At 44.5% G+C, this 22766-nt stretch overlaps 1 protein-coding gene across 1 annotated transcript; it reads right to left on the bottom strand.

Moving 5' to 3' along the window:
• Window positions 1–14864: 14864 nt before the first annotated feature.
• LOC149470646 (taste receptor type 2 member 41-like) lies at window positions 14865–15731 on the bottom strand. The gene has a single exon (XM_089661168.1). The coding sequence runs from the start codon at window positions 15729–15731 to the stop codon at window positions 14865–14867; it is 867 nt and encodes a 288-aa protein (XP_089517294.1).
• Window positions 15732–22766: the final 7035 nt, after the last annotated feature.

Here is a 22766-nt window from a genome sequence, read left to right as displayed (position 1 = left end):
AGGAATCGGGACCTCCTTCCTCCCACCGGTGACCCCTCTAATGATATAAAGATCTATATAGAGGAATCAGGACCTCCTTCCTCCTGCCGGTGACCCCTCTAGCGATAGGATCTATATAGAGGAATCAGGACCTCCTTCCTCCCGCCGGTGACCCCTCTAGCGATAGGATCTATATGGGGGGATCAGGACCTCCTTCCTCCTGCCGGTGACCCCTCTAGTGATATAAAGATCTATATAGAGGAATCAGGACCTCCTTCCTCCTGCCGGTGACCCCTCTAATGATAGGATCTATATAGAGGAATCGGGACCTCCTTCCTCCCGCCGGTGACCCCTCTAGTGATAGGATCTATATAGAAGAATCAGGACCTCCTTCCTCCTGCCGGTGACCCCTCTAGTGATATAAAGATCTATATAGAGGAATCAGGACCTCCTTCCACCTGCCGGTGACTCCTCCAGTAATATAAAGATCTATATAGAGGAATCAGGACCTCCTTCCTCCTGCCGGGGATCCCTCTAGTGATAGGATCTATATAGAGGAATCAGGACCTCCTTCCTCCTGCCGGTGACCCCTCTAGGTCTATATAGAGGAATCAGGACCTCCTTCCTCCTGCCGGTGACCCCTCTAGGTCTATATAGAGGAATCAGGACCTCCTTCCTCCCGCCGGTGACCCCTCTAGTGATAGGATCTATATAGAGGAATCAGGACCTCCTTCCTCCTGCCGGTGACCCCTCTAGTGATATAAAGATCTATATAGAGGAATCAGGACCTCCTTCCACCTGCCGGTGACTCCTCCAGTAATATAAAGATCTATATAGAGGAATCAGGACCTCCTTCCTCCTGCCGGGGACCCCTCTAGTGATATAAAGATCTATATAGAGGAATTGGGACCTCCTTCCTCCTGCCGGTGACCCCTCTAGTGATATAAAGATCTATATAGAGGAATCAGGACCTCCTTCCTCCTGCCGGTGACCCCTCTAGTGATGTATCCTAGAATCCTATTTGATTTCCCCACTGCCTGGCCACACTGTGTTCTCATTTTGCAATTATATGTAATAAGTGCACCCCAAGTCTTTTTCCCCTGAAGTGCTGGTCAACACTGTACCCCCAATGTTATACTCTCTCAAGGGATTCTTTTTCCATAGGTGTATTATTTTACATTTAGAAACATTGAACTGCAAATTCCACCTCTTTGACCGATCTTCCAGCATTCATGTTGCTTTTGTATAAAAAGGCTAAATGGCACAGGGGCCATCTTTTTGTTAGAAAGTGTCAACAAATGTTTTTTTTTTTTCTCTCCCCAATGAAAGAATGACAAATATGCTTCTAAATCACATGACTATCACTCTTTTCAATCATGTCAGCACATCCTGTATAGACACATTGCTGCGTTTTCATTGAAGGATTTCACAAAATATCCAATTATTTAAAAATGATCTGATTAGATGAATCTGCAATCATCACATGATCCCGGCTTTGGTTTTCCAAGCAGTCGGATACCATGACCCGGAGAGACGGTTCACAATTCACGGAGGAGATCTCCTCCATCATGATCCTGGCTTTGGTTTTCCAAGAAGTTGGATACCATGACCCGGAGAGACGGTTCACAATTCACGGCGGAGATCTCCTCCATCTTTATGGAAATGAAGGATATTTGTATGCTGGTATCATACTTCATGTCTATGTTCTTCTCCGTATACAAATCATCTGTACTGAGCTCCATGTAATCCTAGTCATGGCAGAGATTCACGTTACCCGCCGGCACACGGGTGTCTTTGGAATTTATCAGAGACTAGTTAGCAGGAAAACTTGTGTGTTTGTCTGGGGGGAGGGAGGGGTCCGTCTTTTCTGGTACAATAAACCTTTAATACTGTATACACCAAAAACCTAAAAATAATACACATTCCACAATAGTTTATCATGAATGCAACATTTTTTTTTAATTTTCAAAAAATATTTGTACTTTTTGTAGCACTACCCCCTTGGTCGCTAGAGATTGGGGTCCCCTTATAGCCTTGCCCAGCCAGGCAATACGCATTTCCTTCCAGCCTTGCACTCCAGAGACAGTAAACAGTCCTTGAACTTGTTTTTTGGGATTTTTTTAGGAGATGATAACTTGGATGGGGATGAGGGATACATGGGATGCCCAAGGAACTGTAAAGCTGAGGACAGGTTCCTGGAACTATGTACAAGTAGTCAGAAGGGTTTTCTCTTTTCTTCTTAGGGAGCCAGCTAATTTCTCCTTGTGTACCACCTTAAACCCCAGATGAAATCTCCTCTTCACCCAGCTGCCCAAGGGATTCCCTGGCCAAGAGGTCCCAGAAGCTGCCACCTTAAATGAAAGCGGTTCCAGATGGGGGTTAGTCAGGTTTCCCACCTGTATTCCCTTTCCCCTTACCCAGACCTGGGAGTGTGGGGTTGCTCACTCAGTCCTGCCAGTTTGTGGATTGGTGGCTGCCTTTAGGCCTTACTCTGGGCTGACTCCTTGCTTTCTTCCCATGCTGTCCTCTCTCAGTATGTGATGAGGCTGAGAGATCCACTCTTCCTGCTTCTCTGCGTGTAGGTCGACCCTTCTCCTGGACCCCTTCCCAGGCTCCACACATCATCCTACTCAGTCCATTTTCCACCTGAACTTTCCTGCTGCTGAGCTTGGACTCTCTTAATCCCCATGACAAGCCTCCTGCTTGGGGATTGGACAGGATTCCTTAAAAGTGAAGACCAGCCACTCCTCACCCCCGCCCACTGAATTCTAGAGACTTCTCCAAGTCTCTAGATCAGGGGGAAGTTTCAGAAAGCTGGTCTGCGTAGCTACTCAGCCCTGATCAAAATTTTACCCCCTCTGACTATTTCACCAGGCTTCTATTCAGCCTCTAACTAAAAATACAATAAACTAGCTCCCCCTATCTGCCTAGGAGGGTGCTGCAATTTTAATCATATTAAAGGAAATACTACCTATGACAGTTAAATATTTATCACTTTTAGTCACCAGTGTGTGAGCTCCATGTCACAGACATGGGCCTGAATCCACAGAGAGACAGTTTCAGAAATACAGGAGCATACCTGGGGATGTGTGGAGACACCGGTCTCATGGAGGTGCGCAGTGAGCACTGCAGTCACAGGATGGCACAGAATACCCTAGGGTCATGCACAGGAGTCACAGGGGAAACTGGACAGACAGGAGTCACTGGAGACACAAGAGTCAATGTAGACACAGGTGTCACTGGATACACAGGAGCCACAGGGACACCGGGGTCCTCAGAGTCACAAGGATCGTTTGAGATACAGGAGTATCTATGGGCCATTGGAGACACAGAGATCACAGGAGTGCAAGGAGTCACAGGGTCACTGAAAGCACTGGAGTGCTGGTGTCACTAGAAACACTGGGGTCAAAGAAGTGCACAGGGGTTACAGAGACACTGAAGTTATAGGAGCACTGTGGTCACTGGAGACACTGGGCTTACAGGATTGCAAGGGGTCACAGAGTCATTGAAGACAGAGGACTGCAGGAGTCACTGAAGACACTGAGGACACTGAATACATAGGGGTCATGGGTATACTGGGGTCACTAGAGACACAGGGGATACAGGAGTGCTCAGGGGTTACAGAATCACTGAAGACAATGGAGCACTGGGGTCACTGGAGACACTGGGGTCACAGAATTGCAAGGGGTCACAAAGTACCTGAAGACAGAGGACTGCAGAAGTCACTGAAGACACTGGGGTCACTGAATACACAGGGGTCATGGGTATACTGGGGTCACTAGAGACACAGGGGCTACAGGAGTGCTCAGGGGTTACAGAATCACTGAAGTCAATGGACACGGGGGTCACTGGAGACACTGGGGTCACAGAATTGCAAGGGGTCAAAAGTACCTGAAGACAGAGGACTGCAGGAGTCACTGAAGACACTGGGGTCACTGAATACACAGGTGTCATGGGTATAATGGGGTCAATAGAGACACAGGGGTTATAGGAGTGCACAGGGGTTACAGAGTCACTGAAGACAATGGAACACTGGGGTCACTGGAGACACTGGGGTCACAGGAGTACACAGGAGTATTAAATTCCTTAAAGTCAGAGGAGCATTGGGGTCACTGAAACCACTGAGTTAAAAGAAGTGCACATGGCTCATAGGGTCACTGAAGACACAGGAGTACAGGGGTCGAAGGGGTGCACATGGATCATAATGTCACTGAAAGCACTGGGGTTACAGGGGTAACAAAATTACTGAAGGTGCAGAAGTGCTGGGGTCACTACAGATACTGAGGTCACAGGGCAAAGGATCACAAAGCCACTAAAGACACGGGAGTGCAGAAGTCACTGGAGACACTGGGGTCAATGAATACACAGAGGTCATGGATATACTGGCATCATTGGAAACACAGGAGGTACAGGAGTGCATAGGGGTCACAGAGTCACTGAAGGCAATGAAGCGCTGGGGTCACTAAAGACATTGGGGTCACAGGAGTGCACAGGAGTCATAAAGTCACTGAAGATAAAGAAATGCTGGGGTCCCTGAACAGAGTGGGGTCACAGGAGTGCACAGGCGTTATAAAGTCACTGAAGGCAATGGAGCACTGAGGTCATTGAAGTCACTGCGTTAGAAGAAGTGCATGGGGATATAGGGTCACTGAAGACACAGGAGTACAGGAGTCACTGGAGTGCACAGGGGTCACTGGAGTGCACAGGGGTCACTGGGGTGCACAGGGGTCACTGGAGTGCACAGGGGTCACTGGGGTGCACAGGGGTCACTGGAGTGTACAGGGGTCACTGGGGTGCACAGGGGTCACAGAGTCTCAAGAGGTACAGGAGTCAAATAGTTGCAGCAGGCAAAAGAGTGAAGGGATTTTGGAAATATGTGGAACACAGGAGGCTGACATTGGAGGTCCAGGGGGCTTGGCTTAGGAGTAGAGACACGTGGCTTGAGCCACTTATTCCTTTAGGATGGTACCAAAGAGCTAGTTTGCTGCAGCGCTGGCTAGGCGAGTGTGACACCCACAGTACAGGACACAGCAGTGACATAGTGATTGGTGGGAGAAATGCTAAGCAGGGAAGTACCTGGAATTAAAGAAGAATCAGATTCTGAAGCCTCTTCAGTTGGAGGTCTATATTGCAGCAATGTTCAGCAGTGGGAGACGTGAATGTGTCTCATCTTCTTTGAAGGGGCTCCTTTGAATCATAATTTGATTTTTGTGACACACTTTAATGCCACACAGCATGGTTTGGTCACTTCCCCCAAAAAACCACGGGAGAAAAGCATCAACTTTACCTTAAAACTTTTTGGGTAAGATTACAAAAATTTCCAGAGATTCCCCATCAGGTGTTAAGCTGCCCCTCCCCCCAAGTGATAAGTCTCCACCCCTCCTGCCTCAGGTCCAGTGTCTTTGCCTTTCTTCATCAAGACAATCTTTCCCCCTCAGTTATCAAGTCTTCACCCCCCTCAGGTAATGAGTCTCCTACTTCCCCTTCAGGTGATGAGTCTCTTCCGTCCCCCTCAGGTGATGAGTCTCCTCCGTCCCCCTCAGGTGATGAGTCTCCTCTTTCCCCCTCAGGTGATGAGTCTCCTCCTTCCCCCTCAGGTGATGAGTCTCCTCTTTTCCCCTCAGATGATGAGTCTCCTCCTTCCCACTCAGGTAATGAGTCTTCTCTTTCTCCCCTCAGGTGATGAGTCTCCTCCTTTCCCTTCAGGTGATGAGTCTCCTCCTTCCCACTCAGGTGATGAGTCTCCTCTTTCCCCCTTTAGGTGATGAGTCTCCGCCTTCTCCCTCAGGTAATGAGTCTCCTCCTTCCACCCTCAGGTGATGAGTCTCTACCTTCATCCCTTAGGAGATGAGTCTCCACCTTCCCCCCTTAGGTGATGAGTCTCCACACCTTCCTCCTCAGGTAATGAGTCTCCTCCTTCCCCCTCAGGTAATGAGTCTCCTCCTTTCCCCCTCAGGTAATGAGTCTCCTCCTTCCCCCCTCAGGTAATGAGTTTTCTCTTTCTACCCTCAGGTGATGAGTCTCCACCTTCCCCCCTTAGATGATGAGTCTCCACAGCTTCCTCCTCAGGTAATGAGTCTCCTCATTCCCCCCTCAGGTAATGAGTCTCCTCTTTCCCCCCTCAGGTAATGAGTCTCCTCCTTCCCCCCTCAGGTAATGAGTCTCCTCCTTCCCCCCTCAGGTAATGAGTCTTCTCTTTCTCCCCTCAGGTGATGAGTTTCCACCTTCCCCACTTAGGTGATGAGTCTCCACCTTTTCCCCTTAGATGATGAGTCTCCACACCTTCCCCCTTGGGTAATGAGTCTCCTCCTTCCCCACTCAGTTAATGAGTCTTCTCCGTCCCCCCTCAGGAAATGAGTCTCCACTTTCCCCCTTCAGGTAATGAGTATCCTCCACCTCCCTTCAGATAACGAGGTAGGTATCAGATTTATCTAGTCTGCAGGGAAATGTACAAAACGTCGATCAAGAGCAGACAGGCCAAAGCTAAATCATGGAATTCCTCCAGAACATGCAGATCTACATACAAATATTCAAGTCATTCGCAATGTCCTGGTTTTCCATCCCTGACTATGACTAGTTTGGTAGTTTGTACAATAGGATTTACCATTGCAGTATCTATTTTCCTTTAGGCTCGGCATCGTTCAGCATGGTTCAAGTGTAACAATGTAATCATTAGTGATAACTAGGCCTGAGCTCCTTCACTTTACTTGTTCGATCATTTGTCTGAACGCCAAGCTTTTAGCTCATTCAGCAGAATCCATTATTTTTGCACAGGTTTTCCTTGACATTCATACCAGACTTTCATCAAAGGTAAGGACTTGATATGTATTGTACAGGATGTCAGGGATGGATCCTGGATGGGAAATATGTGTTCTTGTAATTTGGGTTGTAGTCCTTTAAGGGGGAAGAAAAGAAGCAGTTGGGAATACTCAGGGAGTCCACACAGACACAAATGAGCATTGCTCAACGGAGGCTCACATAGAAGCTAAAAGAGTCGGTGCCGGGCTGGCAGTGGCTCCTCTCTCATGTAATATGCTGCATCCAAAAATAAGTTCCAGCCTGCAGCTTGGTTTCATCCAGATGCAGTAAAGTATATTGGCTACATGGTAAGGATAGTATAGATACGCTAACCTGTGTTGGCCATCAGGCTATGATTAAGGTCTTACGGCTGAAACCCGTTGGTGTATCTAAGATGTACTTATTATGTAGCTGATTTCCTGTACTCCATGTGGATGAAACCAAGCAGGTTGGAACTTATTTTTGAATGCCAGATTGAACCTATTTTTAGATGAAACCAAGCTGCCAGCTGGAACCTATTTTTAGATATTCAGGGATTCCCACCCATGTAGGGTTATGGGTAGAGATGAGCGAATCGAACCTGGCGAAGTGGAATTCGTTTCGAATATTAGGAAAAATTTTATTCGCATCGAATCCGAATTTTAGCAAACTTCGGGTGCACGAATCGAATTTTTCCCGATCAGCCGGCAAAAGTGTCACTGCAGAGAGCTCCGCTATTTCTGACAGTTCTGACAGTTCATTTACATTTACAGCGGTTGAAACATTGTATCTATTTGTTTCCATTTAGGATACAGATGTTTTTATTCGGAAATAAATAGATACAATGTTTCAACCGCTGTAAATGTGAAGGAACTGTCAGAGAACTGTCAGAAATAGCGGAGCTCTCTGCAGGGACACTTTTTGCTGTACTGGAATACTTCTTCTTTTCATTCTTCTTCTTCTTTTCATTCTTCTTCTTCTTCTTCTTTTCATTCTTCTTCTTCTTCTTCTTTTCATTCTTCTTCTTCTTCTTTTCATTGTTCTTTTCATTCTTCTTCTTCTTCTTCTTTTCATTCTTCTTCTTCTTCTTTTCATTCTTCTTCTTCTTTTCATTCTTCTTCTTCTTTTCATTCTTCTTCTTCTTCTTTTCATTCTTCTTTTCATTCTTCTTCTTCTTCTTTTCATTCTTCTTCTTCTTCTTTTCATTCTTATTTTCATTCTTCTTCTTCTTCTTTTCATTCTTATTTTCATTCTTCTTCTTCTTCTTCTTTTCATTCTTCTTCTTTTCATTCTTCTTTTCATTCTTCTTCTTCTTCTTTTCATTCTTCTTCTTCTTCTTTTCATTCTTCTTTTCATTCATCTTCTTCTTCTTTTCATTCTTCTTCTTCTTCTTTTCATTCTTCTTTTCATTCTTCTCATTCTTCTTTTCATTCTTCTTTTCATTCTTCTTCTCATTCTTCTTTTCATTCTTCTTCTTCTTCTTTTCATTCTTCTTCTTCTTCTTTTCATTCTTCTTTTCATTCTTCTTCTCATTCTTCTTTTCATTCTTCTTCTTTTCATTCTTCTTCTTCTTCTTCTTCTTTTCATTCTTCTTTTCATTCTTCTTCTTCTTTTCATTCTTCTTTTCATTCTTCTTTTCATTCTTCTTCTTCTTCTTTTCATTCTTCTTCTTCTTTTCATTCTTCTTTTCATTCTTCTTCTTCTTCTTTTCATTCTTCTCATTCTTCTTTTCATTCTTCTTCTTCTTTTCATTCTTCTCATTCTTCTTTTCATTCTTCTTCTTCTTTTCATTCTTCTTCTTCTTTTCATTCTTCTTTTCATTCTTCTTCTTCTTCTTCTTCTTCTTCTTCTTTTCATTCTTCTCATTCTTCTTTTCATTCTTCTTTTCATTCTTCTTCTTTTCATTCTTCTTTTCATTCTTCTTCTTCTTCTTTTCATTCTTCTTCTTCTTCTTTTCATTCTTCTTTTCATTCATCTTCTTCTTCTTTTCATTCTTCTTCTTCTTCTTTTCATTCTTCTTTTCATTCTTCTCATTCTTCTTTTCATTCTTCTTCTCATTCTTCTTTTCATTCTTCTTCTTCTTCTTTTCATTCTTCTTCTTCTTCTTTTCATTCTTCTTTTCATTCTTCTTCTCATTCTTCTTTTCATTCTTCTTCTTTTCATTCTTCTTCTTCTTCTTTTCATTCTTCTTTTCATTCTTCTTCTTCTTTTCATTCTTCTTTTCATTCTTCTTCTTCTTCTTTTCATTCTTCTTCTTCTTCTTTTCATTCTTCTTCTTCTTTTCATTCTTCTTTTCATTCTTCTTCTTCTTCTTTTCATTCTTCTCATTCTTCTTTTCATTCTTCTTCTTCTTTTCATTCTTCTTCTTCTTTTCATTCTTCTTTTCATTCTTCTTCTTCTTCTTCTTCTTCTTTTCATTCTTCTCATTCTTCTTTTCATTCTTCTTTTTATTATTCTTCTCATTCTTCTTTTCATTCATTCTTCTTCTTCTTTTCATTCTTCTTCTTTTCATTCTTCTTCTTCTTCTTTTCATTCTTCTTCTTCTTTTCATTCTTCTTCTTCTTCTTTTCATTCTTCTTTTCATTCTTCTTCTTCTTCTTTTCATTCTTCTTCTTCTTCTTTTCATTCTTCTTTTCAATCTTCTTCTTTTCATTCTTCTTCTTCTTCTTTTCATTCTTCTTCTTCTTCTTTTCATTCTTCTTTTCATTCTTCTTCTTCTTCGTCGTGCCCCGTGACTGCCCAAATGAGTGAAGTGTGCGGTGATTCTAAGATGGACGGCACTCATCTGCATGTCATACTGACTGACAGTATTATTTCTCTTCCCCAGCAGACTCCAAGGGCATTTAAATTAAAGGTACAGTGTTCTGCACTAATATAAAGGCTCTCTGAAGCCTAGAAACCCTTTAAATAAGTTAAATTCGCGGCGAATAAATTTGCATCGAATCGAATTTCTCCCACAAATTCGGCGAATCAGCCGAATCGAATTTTTGAATAATTCGCTCATCTCTAGTTATGGGTCCAGGGTGATTCGGCAAAAGGGGAAACCTGACTTACAGTTTTCCCTCGATTGCTGTGTCTTGGAATGGGACCCAGAATTCTGAGCTTTTGGGTGGGAAAAAGCCTCCAACACTGAATATTAATATTTCGGGTCCTGCAAAGGTTAACATCTGCAAGAGAGGAATGAAAAGGTCAGGAAGCATTCAGCAGATGTCTGTGAAGTGTAGACTGGAGCAGGACAGAGCTGTGTGAGGTCTCCACCAGTAAGCCTTGTGGGTGAAGAGCATTTGAGGGAGGTCCCATGAGCAGGGACTATTATAGTGATTGCCAGTGCAGAGGGCAGAGCAAGAAAGATTTGGTTTTAGAGTCGAGGAGATTTGCAATGCATAGTCACCGGTCATGTGTACAGGATATCTCATCTCTTTGCTCTTTAGCTGTCATTTTACCCTTTTTTTCTGTTGGTACCTCTTCTTTTTCCTTGTGTCTCTATCTTTCTGCCCCTTTTGCATATGTTACAGTACGTGCATTTAGGTTGTGTTTCCTTTTAATTATTTTGTATTATTTTTCCCTCTTTTGGAGTTGTTAGATTGGTCAAGAGATACTTAGCTCATTCGTTGGGCTTATCAAGTATACTACATAGATACAGTAGGTCAAGAAGGCTCCATTCCTGATGAACATCACATAATCAGGATCATGGTGTCCTGTTATGCCACTTTCAGCTCCTCTTCCTCCCTGTGGACTAAGAAGAGAAGAAAACCAGAAGAAATGCATTCCATAGCAGGTATGTGTGAACTCTGAAGCTGATTGTGGACTGGTTCACATCAATGGTGGGTTAGGCCTCAGCAGGAGCTAAGAAAGGTTTGGATCTCCTCCTGATCTCTAGTTCTCTTGTATGATAACTGTACTGTCTCCATTCATTTCAGGAAAGCACTGCACAAACCGTAGGCTCAATATAAATCAATAATAATAATAACAAATATAAAGTTGCAATTAATAATAATAATAATAATAATAATTACCACTTCGCTGGTCCGTTTTTTCTAAAGTTTCTCTGGAATAATATGATTTTATTTTTAGTGTAACAAAACACCTGCCTTGTTTGTGTTTCCACATTCCCACCAACTGTACCTGGTCACATTCACTTCATGCCTAGCTGCTTGCCAATTTTTACTAGAGTGTGCCTAATGGCTAAAGCCCTGATAGCTCTGAAACTTGAGTATACTGTATGTGGATAAAGCAGGTTCTTCCTAATGTAGGGTGACAACTCTTTTCTAATCATACTCTTGTGTTGTTACCCTGTCACATGCATCCCTGGTGGAGACTGCAAGTGGATATACCAGCAAATGCATGGTCCAGAAAAAATGGTCTAGAGCAGGATTTCTCAACCAGGGATTCACGGAGCCCTAGGGTTGGCCAGAGGTTGTCAGGGGTTCCTTGAGCAAAGATAAGTTCCTGCATCTCAGTGTAAGAATCCCGGACTTCTGTGTCTGGCAGTAACTCTTCTTGCAAAGCTACCTAGGATGCTGAACAGTTCCCTGTCTGATGTCCTAAGACAACCTTGCCTTATTTCTTGCTTGTCTTGAACTTTGAACCTTTTGCTCCTCCCATGAACTTCCTATTTTAGCTTTTGCACTTCCTGTTTGCATGATTATTGTCCTTCTCTCCAGCCAAAATCTCTTTCTTGTCACTCCTGCTGCCATCTGTATCTTCACTACCACTCATTACTGACCTTTGGTTTGTTCCTCAAAGCTTCTGCTCAATCCCAACCTGATATATCTGCTTCTGGACCCCAGGTTGCTCACCTCCTGGTGGGGTGATCCTGAGAACTGCAACTTGGTACTAACATGCAGAGAACATATTTCCACCACCAGGTGCTCTGGTGAATACCAATTAGTGCTTAGACCCCATACTTCAGGTGAGCCTGTGTCATGAATAAGGCCAGTCTGGCTGAAACCCATTGTCATCCGTTACCCGCAAATAAACACAGGACTGCAGAACCTACCCCAGAGTGCTGGCTTTTTTCTCTTATACAAGCCTGTGTCATCTGCCAGGGTGACCTTCATATATACCGATCCTGCTGGTCAGTGGGAGTCTCTGTACTGCTATAGCTTCTGGTCTCCAAGCCTGACCCCTGACCGTGATACTCAAATAAGTTCCCACTGATCCTTTTAGCTACTGTATCTATGGGGGGTAGTTCTTCCCAATGACCACAAGTGTAAAGAATTCTTCCCACTGACCATCACACTAATGTCTCAGCTGTAGATATAGGAATTTTCAGCAAGGGTTCCCTGAGATTGGGTTGAAAAGGTTGAGAAAGGCTGATCTAGAGCAATGAGCTGCAGCTGACCCTAGCACCCTCATTGCGGCAGTTCATGAGCTAGTTCCAGCTCCAGGGTTCCTTATGTAGATCATGGGACACAAAAGGTTGGGCTACCATGTCAGGCATTTTGCTCATCCCAGCATGCCCATTAATGGATTATCCAGTCAGGAAACTTACGGTACTTTTTTAAATGCTTAGCTTCATATCATTTGATATCACAAAGTCCAAATAAATGTCGTAACAGTTGACTCCATAAAAGCCCATGGTCCTGCATACAGTAGGTGTATTGGTAGCCTGAGTCTGTTCATGGGCTGCTCTCACAGTCCATAACCCTGACATTGCTGAAGCAGGCCCACCAAGAGGAAGCACAGATCTATATTACTATCATCTAATGGATCTTCATAGCTTGCTCTTCCCATGCAGCACTCCACGTAGTAGCTCCACCCCCACTTTATATGTCCTAAATGGGGAAAGGAAGTCCAGCCCAGACTGACTAGCAACAATAGAGACCCTAAAAGGTTCACTTGCCCCTTTTACATGCTGACTGGGGTTAGGGATTGCTACAGATGGTTTTAAAAAATGTGTGGATTTGATTGGTCAGGGTTTAAAGAAACATAGAAGGGCTCAGTGATATCCTCTAAAGATAGAGTAATTTAACTGGAACTGTTTCATCAGCTCCTCTACGCCAGTTGGGTTTGACTTTTTTCCATGGATGTGGTAAAATAGCCAACTTCTTTCATTGTTGATGGACATGCTGCTACGCTCATAATTTGTGGCCGGCAGTCCATGACTTCATCTCAAATGTAGTGGAACTCCCCAATATATCTAACCCTAAAAACTGCCATCTGGTTATCCTATCAGACCAATCAGACCTACAGCTGCCTAAATATACCAGATTTCTTTCACAAACTCTCTCTTTTCTGCTAATATTAGTTATCCTTTTAACATAAAAGGGGCCTCCGTCCCCTTTTCTAAACACATGGAAAATCAGAAATGCTCTTAGGCTAGGTTCACATTTGGCCGCAGTCTGCTAGCTAGTTGTGGGTTCAGGAATCATACCTGTTTACTCAACCGCAACCACCCACAGCCAAATTGAGCTGTTCCTATGAGGCACACTGGGCTGCCATTCATTCCGGATAGCACCCCCATGCTTCTCAGCCCGCAGCACATTTGTGGGTGCAGGAACCAGCTACAGGGGCATGCTCCTTTGTTCTCCTTTGCCCCAGTAACTGGTGCGCATGCTCTGAACCGTCATTGCATCACTTCTGATGATGTTGTCATGCTGAACTCTGCATTCCACCTGTGTTCAACCACATATCGCGGCTGTGTTTCAGTCCTGTTCCACCTTCCAGCCGGCTCTGGACCTGGGATCTAAACTTCCTCATCCACTGCTCATGCACACTGGTATTGGAGAACTACATAGACTTCAGATGTGCCTGCATTTATCTTCAGAAATGTGAGTGTAATTCATAGCATTGTTTTAAAAAATGTCTCACAGTCTGCACTCAGTGGCACCTTCTCTACCTCTCTATTTACATGTGACATTGGAGACTTGCTTCTGCTCTACCTTGAAGGCTTGCCTTGATGTGACAACTACCCTGGTGCCCTCATGGATCTTCTGCCAGACACAGGAGTGGTCTTCTCCTCCTTAACCCTTTCTATTCCCCCCTCCCCCATCAATGGGATTATGGACCTAGCAGTGGACATTTCATTTGCACCAACTCACCTCCATGTATCACAGTACTGTGAACCTCGGGTTATTCCAACTCTTTCATAAGATGTGGGACTTCGGGGTTACATCCACTTCTGGAACCAGGTCTACATTAAAGGGGAAGTTCAGTCAAATCCTATGTCTGTTTAAACCTGCCCCACTCCAATTCTAAGCCTATTCTTACCCAGTGGAAGGAAAGATATATACTTACCTATGCTGAGCATGCTCCAGTCTGGTCATGTGACTGGCTCCCAGCGCTGGCTTCAGTGTAGAGGAGGGGACAGCCAATAACAGGTGCCCATAGTGATCCTTGGGTGACATCACCACCCAGGCATTGCAGCCATTGATCTCTCCTCTTCACTGAAGCCGGCTGCTGACCATGTGACCAGACCGGAGCTCCCTCAGAATAGGTATGTATACAAATCTGTCCTTTACAGTTAGAATAGACTTGGTGGGAATAGTGGTGGGAGCAGATATGAGTATAGTTGGATTGGAACGGAATCTTACTTTAACTTAGTTTTCTATGCTGTGATGTAAACTGAACAATCCATCTGATATCTTCCATGGGATTCCCATGTCTACAATGCCATGTACCATTGAATAACCGGACAACAGAGGATGGTTTTTAGTTTGATTTTATTGTTGTTAAAATAATGTATAAGGAGATCAAAATCAACAAAAAACAGCTAACACCAGAACTGGAATACATTGCAGCTTACCAGTCCATAAATATGGTACAGGGCACTAAGCCAATGCTTAGTGCCCTGTACACTACTATGGAGACCTTTCACTATCGCCAGATTGTTTCATAAAATGTCAGAGTCTCAGCAGCAGGTAAATCCCATCCATGGCGCTGCCCGGGGCAATGTGGGCTGTTTTTCACACTGGGTAGAAGAAAACAGATGCTGCCATGGCTTTGGAGCGGTGATCATAGAGAACTTGAGTTTATCTAGTTGATAGATAAGTTAGTCATTACATATACTTTTATGACCATGCGTTCCTAGCTAGATCAGCTGACTCTAAGACCTCCACCTCCTCTGTGACTTGGATTATCTTTGCAATTCTTCAAGATGCATCAACTTAACTGTCCCTTGTCCCCCCGACACAGAACCAGATTGGAAAGTTCTTCCTCAACTTGGGACTGGCCTGTATAATGACCATGGTTTCCATCGTCGGAATCAGCACTTGTAGTAACCAGATGGTACATTGCAAAGGATCTTTAAGCTCAAGTGACGCTGTGAGATTAATTATGTATAATACCAAGGAAGAGACTGAAAGAATGAGAAACATGACTATAGATTTTATGAGGGTGACATGGACCTGAACGTTGAAACCAGACTGGCAGATGTTGTTGACGTGCTTCAGAAGAGATGACAAGGAGACCAGGAGGGAGCTGGCAATGCCAATAAATGGAAAGATGGAGCCAAGGACGATGGCACTGATCTTATAGAAATAAGTAAGGGAAACATCTTCAATGGTTGTTCCATTCGCAGAATTATGTGTAGAGGAAAATACCTTGTATCTCCACATGGAAGCAAAAGATGCTGTGACCAGTGACCCGACTCCCGTCAGGAGGAGCACCTGAGGCAGGAAAGCCAACAGATTCCTCTTAATCCAGACAAACATTTGGTGGCTGAAGTTGGTGATGAAGATGGAGTAATAGACGCAGAGCCAGGCCATCAGCCAGTAGTTGAAATGCATATGGAAGGAAATAACAAAAGCTGCAATATTATATAGAGGTGAATCAAAAATATCATTAACAATCCATAAGAGGCGCATGGCCATTTTATTTATTCCCATGATGATGAGGATTAGGCTAGTTGGGTTCCTCCTATCACCTTCTCTCAGGCTTCCTACATGGAAGAAGACAAGGTAGGAATTTAAATACATTGTCACCACACATTCCAAGAAGAAAAACGCCAACCAAATCCACCAGATAGGAGACATGTCCTGTCCTGCCCGGGATCCTGGCTCTGTCAGTGTGAGGTGACCTGAGGTTGTCAGTTGGAATCTGACTAATGCCGATACTCATTGAAGCTTCTATATCTGACATTATGGAATATGATCACATGACGAGGAGCTTTACATGATGCTGGGGACAAGAATATCTCTTTTGCATGAGATGCAGGTTGATTTCTATATTTTTTATGCGTGATATCTCGCAACTTCTTAACCAGTTCGTTACATAAAACCTAAGTTATATGTACTGATCGCTCTTTAGAGGGATCATATATGACACCTTTAGAAGTGTCTGCTACTGACTAGGCAACGAAACCCCTGGAACAGTTTTTCCACAGTTACTAAACAATGAATAAATGATAGTGGAGTTAACTGGTAACTACATGTAGTACAGTTTACACATTTGATTGGAGCAGTTTTTCCTGCTGGTTCAAACTTTCAGTATCTGCTCTCCTGTAGACCCTTCTACTAAGGCAGATATCACCACTGCTATGGTATTTTTACATACAATATGGCCACTTCCTGTTGCACCTACTGTAGTATATGATCTTGTTAGACATATCAAATTTCAAATCTATGGCCATTATTATGGAGTTGCCACTTTTTGTTAAAAAAATCCTCCACTCTTCTAGAAAGACTTTCACAAGATTTTGGGGGTGTCTGTAGGAATTTGTGAGGTCAGGTACTAACATTGGATGAGAAGACCTGGCTTGCAATCAGTGTTTCAATTCATCTCAATGGTGTTAAGTGTCTCGCCGACCTCTTTGTGGTCAGGCACTAAAGCTGGCTCTGTGTTCTTCACCTATAGTAGTCTACTTTCTCATCAGGCAAGCAGGCCCACCGGTATTCAGTTGCCCGCATGTCTTCTACACAATGTTATAGTGTCAAAGAGTAGTCAGGGTCAAGTCTGAGGTCAAAAGGCAGGAAAAGTTCAGAGAGAAGTCCAATATGAGGTTGATAGCAAGGAAATCCAAACTAGCTGGCAAGGCGGGAATAGCCGGAGGTACTGGTCAAGGTATGGGAACGAGGCAGGTAAACAGGGAGCTTGCAGCACGTGATGCAAGCACTATGACAAGTGTGACCCTAAGGGTTTGGCAGGCTTAATCCAGATATGGACTCCACCCAGAGGCTTTGTCTAAATCAATCACCCTGTGGTGGATAGACAGATGTTTGATGAGAAGACCCAACTGCCAATTTGTGTTCCAATTCATCCCAAATGTGTTCAATGGGGGTGAGGTCAGAGCTCTGTGCAGGACACTTGAGCTCCTCCACACCAAAGTGGTGAAACCATGTTTTTTATGGATTTGACTCACAATCAGTGTTCCAATTAATTCCAAAGGTGTTCAGTAGGGTTGAAGTCAGGTACTGATGTTGGATGAGAGGACCTGACTCACCAGAGTTCCAATTCTTCTCAAAGGTGTTCAGTAGGGTTTAGGTCAGGGCTCTGTGTAGAACACTTGAGTTTCTCCATGCAAAACTCTCCAAACCATTTTTATGGAATTGGCTTTGTGGGCAGTCATTATTGAATAGAAAACAGCCTTCCCAAAATTGGAGGAAGAAGAATCTACCACTCATATCTGCTGGAGCCCACCTACAGGATGTTCATGACTACAAGATAGTCATGTTGGATGGCATCTGGGAAAGAACTGAGGAATTGAGCTGTTTGCGCTTAGAGAATAAACAGAGCATGTGGGCTGATAGAGGCAACACAGGAGACAAAGGATCTGCTGTGAGGCTGAAGACCAAGGAAATGGCAGGAACAACCAGATATTTACTGGGACTGCATATAATAAAGAAGGAATGGTCAAGGTAGCATTATATGCAATGACAAAAATAATTTGGGGGTTTAACCATTTGACTATCAGACACTTATACCCTTATATTTTACCACTTATATGTTCCAATCATGCCTGGTCTAGAAAATTACAAGAGAATTAATAAAGTTGATTTGATACATGTGTGCCCAGCATTTCAAATTGAAACAAATGGTAAAGAAAATGAAGACATTGTTTGTGAGTTACATGAGGCAGATAGGAAGACACAGAACGTAGGAGATCCTTACGTAGCCAGCAGCAGTAGGGGCTCAGTCCGTCTCAGGTACCGGAGGTCCTGGCTAGGATGTGCCAAGAGTGTGGCCTAAAACTAACTTTTGACCAAATTTTGGCTGTTCTGGTGTTTGGACAAAATCCATAACTTTTGGGATGCCCATCAGGAATTGCATCACCAAACATCCCATGATGCACTTCAACCAATTGTCTTGCACATGACCTATATCTGAGGTTGAAGAAGAGACTGGTGGAAGCATGGAGGGAGGTGATAACAGGCAGGGATAATCAACTAGCATAGATGTCCCTGCAGCTTACTGCCACGTTAGCACCAATGATGAGGAGAAAGGGATGAGGTCTCTGACTATGCTTGGGTGCCGGGTTAAATGTTAGGTTTAGGGTTAGTAGTAGTTGTTAGAGTTAAAACGCTAATTATAACAATTAACTAACCCTAATGAATACAACTAACCCTAACACTAACCCAACCCTAACATTAAACCCTAACCCTAGCACTTATCCCTAACCCTAGCCCTAAACCCTAACATTTAACCCTCTCCCTAAACCCTAACCCTAGCCCTAAACCCTAACCTTAGCCCTAAACCCTAACCTTAGCCATTAACCCTAACCCTAGCCCTAAACCTCTTAGATTGTAAGCTCCCAGGATCAGGCCCTTCTTACCCTCTTGTATTGAACTGTATTGTTCCTGTATTGTCTCCCTTTATATTGTAAAGCGCTGAGCAAACTGTTGGAGCCATAAATCCTGTATTAGTATTAGTATTATTATACAGGATTTATATAGCGCCAACAGTTTGCTCAGCGCTTTACAATATAACATTATAATGGGAGGCAGTACACGAGACAGTACAGTAACAATACGATTCAATACATGGGGGGTTCAAGGGCCCTGCTCCTTGGAGCTTACAATCTAGGAGGGAGGGGATAGTGGTACAGGAGGAAATAGCTGTGGGGGATGGAGTGGTAGGAAGAGTGGAGGAGTTCAATAATTTGCTGAGAGCGGGGTAGGCTTCCCTGAAGAGATGGGTTTTCAGAGTGAGCCTAAAGGTGAGGAGAGTAGGCGATAGTCTGAAGGGATGGGGATAGGGAGTTCCAGAGGATAGGGGAAGCCCTGGAGAAGTCCTGGAGACGGGCATGGGAGGAGATCAGGGAACTAGAGAGTAGGAGGTCTTGTGAGGAGCGTAGAGTACGTTTTGGGTGGTATTTGGATACCAGATCAGTGATGTAGTTTGGGGCAGTATTATGAACAGCTTTTTACGTCACAGTTAGTATTTTGAATTTTATCCATTGGGCAATTGGAAGCCAGTGGAGGGATTGGCAGAGGGGGGTGGCAGATACGGAGAGGTGAGTAAGGTGGATGAGTCTGGCTGCAGAATTCAGGATAGACTGAAGCGGGGATAGCCTGAGGTGAGGTAAGCCGATGAGGAGGGAGTTACAGTAGTCGAGGAGTGATATAATGAGGGAGTGAATGAGTTGCTTAGTGGTTTCTGGGGTTAGGAACGTGGAGGTGGAGTCTGTATGAATTTGTCAGCGATTGGACATGGGGCTGGAAGGACAGATTGGAGTCTAGGATGACACCTAGTACTCTGACTTGAGGGGAGGGACTGATGGTGGTGTTGTTGGTCTTGATGGAGAAGTCAGGGGGAGGGGGGGCACGGGCTGGGAGGAAAACTAGGAGCTCAGTTTTGGAAAGACTTAGTTTGAGGAAGTGGAGCGACATCCAATCTGATATGTCCTTCAGTAGGCTAGTGATACGGGCGGAGACTGAAGGGGTGAGGTGAGGGGTAGAGAGTTAGATTTGCGTGTCGTCGGCATAGAGATGGTAGTTTAAGCCATGGAAGTGTATCAATTGGCCAAGGGAGGAGGTGTAGACGGAGAAGAGAAGGGGCCCGAGGACAGTACCGTGAGGGACCCCAGCAGAGACGGGGAGTGAAGAGGAGGTGGCAGCGTTATAGGTAACACTGAAGGAGTGCTGTGATAGATAGGAAGAGAGCTAGGAGAGAGCGGAGTCTCTGAGGCCAAGAGAGTGTAGTTTTTTAAGGAGGAGGGGGTGGTGGACTGTGTCAAAAGCCATGGAGAGGTCGAGGAGTAGTAGCACTGAATAGTGGCCATGAGCTTTGGCGGTTAGCAGGTTGTTGGTGATTTTGAGTAGGGCGGTTTCGGTGGAGTGTAGATGACGGAAGCCAGATTGTAGGGGATCAAGGAGGTTGTTGTCGGTGAGGTGGGAGCTCAGGTAATAATAGACTAAGCGCTCTAGGAGTTTGGATGTAAATGGCAGCAGGGAGATGGGTCTAAGGTTGTTCAGGTCGGTGGGATCCAGGGAGGGTTTTTTAAGTATGGGAGTGATGTGCGCATGCGTGTTTTAGAGGGGAGGGGAATGTGCCAGTAGAGAGGGAAAGATTAAAGATGTGTGTGAGGAAGCGTAGGATGGAGGAAGAGGGTGATCATAGGAGTTGTGAGGGGACAGGGTCAAGGGGGCAGGTGGTGAGGCGGGCTTCAGAGAAGACCTTAGTGACCTCTTCAGTCGAAGGAGTGAAGTGTTGAGGGGGTTTTAGTGTGAGGAATGCTAGGTGGGGTGGAAGTCTGAGCAGTGGTGATGTCCCTATGAATTGTGTTGATCTTGTTTTTGAAGTGGTTAGCAATCTCGTGGGCGGTGAGTGAGGTACTGGGTGGAGGTGGGAGCGGAGAGAGTAGAGAGTTACAAGTAGAGAAGAGCTGGCGAGGACTGGAGGAGAAGGTATTGATGAGGGTTACAAAGTAGGCTTGCTTGGTAGAGTGGAGGGAGGAAGTGTAGGTTAGGAAGGCGGATTTATATCGAGTGAACGCTTGTTGGGATCTGGTTTTGCTCCATAGTCGCTCCAGCGCACGACTGCATCGTTTGAGATTTTTGGTATGGTCAGTCTGCCAGGGTTGTAGCGGTCGGGGTCTAATGCTTCATGTAGTTGGGGGTGCTAGCGAGTCTAGAGCGGCTGATAGTGAGTTGTTATAGACAGTAGTGGCCAGGTCAGGACAGGACAGGGGAAGGATACTGCCGTAAAGTTGGTCAGCAGCAGAGTGGAAAGGGGCAGGGTTCAAGTTGCGGAGGTTTCTCTTGGTGATGGTTTGACGTTTGGAGGGATAGGTGTTTGAGGACGAGGAGACTGTGAAGGTGATGAGATTGTGATCAGAGAGGGGAAATGGGGTGTTTGAGAGGTTATAGGGAGTACAGTGGTGGGAGAAGACAAGGTCCAAGGTATTTCCGTCGGAATGAGTGGAGGACTGAATACACTGCGTTAGTTCAAAAGAAGAGGTTATGTGGAAGAGTTGGGATGTAGCCAGGTTATTGACGTTAATAGGGATGTTGAAGTCTCCGAGGATGATAGCGGGTAGCTCAGAGGACAGAAAGTAGGGTAGCCAGGTTGCAAAGTCGTCGAGAAAGCGGGACACGGGGCCAGGAGGCCGGTAGATCACTGCAATCCTCAGGGAGGTTGGAGAGAATAGCCGGATGCAGTGGGTCTCGAAAGAAGAGAAGGATAGAGAGGGAGGGTTAGGGAGGACTTGAAAGGTGCTTAGAGGTGACAGAAGTAGACCAACCCTGCCTCCTTTCTGACCGCTGGGCCTGGGTGAGTGAGTCAAGATTAGGTCTCCATAGGGGAGGCAGTGTCAGCTGCTTGGAGCCAGGTTTCGGTGAGGGCAAGAAGGTTAAGCGAGCGGGACACGAAGAGGTTGTGGATAGAGGTGAGTTTATTGCAGACCGAATGGGCGTTCCAGAGTGCTAGAACTGTTGTACTATCTGTTACTATCTGTTATACCTGATTTTTTTTCTTTTGTCTCTACTCTTGATATTTTATCTGTTCTAATTTGGATTTTAGAGTATACAGTATATTATGCACTCGCCGGTCTCTTTATTAGGTCCCCCTGTTCAATTGCTTGGTAACACAAACTGCTAATCAGCCAATCACACGGCAGTAACTCAATGCATTTAGGCATCTAGACGTGGTGAAGATGACTTACTGAAGTTCAAACCGAGCATCAGAATGGGGAAGAAAGGGGATTTAAGTGACTTTGAATGTGACATGTTTGTTGGTGCCAGACGGGCTGGTATGAGGATCTCAAAAACTGCTGATCTACTGGGATTTTCCCACACAACCATCTCTAGGGATTACAGAGAATGGTCCGAAAAAGAGAAAATATCCAGTGAGTGGCAGTTGTGTGGAGGAAAATGCCTTGTTGATGTCAGAGGAGAATGGGCAGACTGGTTCCAGATGATAGAAAGGCAACAGTAACTCATGTCAATATGGACCAAAATATCTGAGGAATAGCAACACCTTGTTGAATGTATGCCACCAAGAATGAAGGCAGTTCTGAAGGCAAAAGGGGGTCCAACCCGGTACTAGCAAGGCGGACCTCATAAAGTGGCTTGTAAGTGTATGTCACCGTTCACTTTTGTTGTGCGATCTTTTCTGATTTGTGAATTGATCTCCTTTTTGTACTTACAGATATAACGTATCTATGAAATGCATGAGGTCTGGATATGTTGTAGAGCAGTATTGGTCGTAGCGATGAGCATGTTTTACACGTGTACTCATATTGTGGGGATATCAGGATCCTTGTGATGAGATAGTGGACCCTTGGGGGGGTGACCTCTTCGTGAAGCCTTCTGATCCATTCTTTGTTGCTTTTCTTTGCACCCATGCACAAACTATCATTTATAATACCCTTTCCTTCCTCCCTGAAGAAGGAATGATATTCCGAAATATGTCGGGATTTACTGGAAGAATACACTGTAACCAAACAAGCCATGTTAGATTGTTGGCATGATGTTGGTTTGATGTTTTTCTATGCTAAAGGATACATGTATCATATCTTTTTGGCAACATTCTCTCTTCACGTGTGTATCCATGCATTGGTCATACGGTTTTATTGACCTTTTGGTCTATTTTATTAAAACGTTTGTAATAAAGATCAAGACACCTTTTACATG

The sequence above is a fragment of the Staurois parvus genome, unplaced genomic scaffold (genome assembly GCF_062004578.1).
Source record: "Staurois parvus isolate SC_StPar_1 unplaced genomic scaffold, SC_StPar_1.0 ptg000034l, whole genome shotgun sequence".
NCBI classification, from domain to species: domain Eukaryota; kingdom Metazoa; phylum Chordata; class Amphibia; order Anura; family Ranidae; genus Staurois; species Staurois parvus.
Note: the sequence above shows the minus strand (reverse complement) of the source record. Positions and strands in the feature narration are given on the sequence as shown.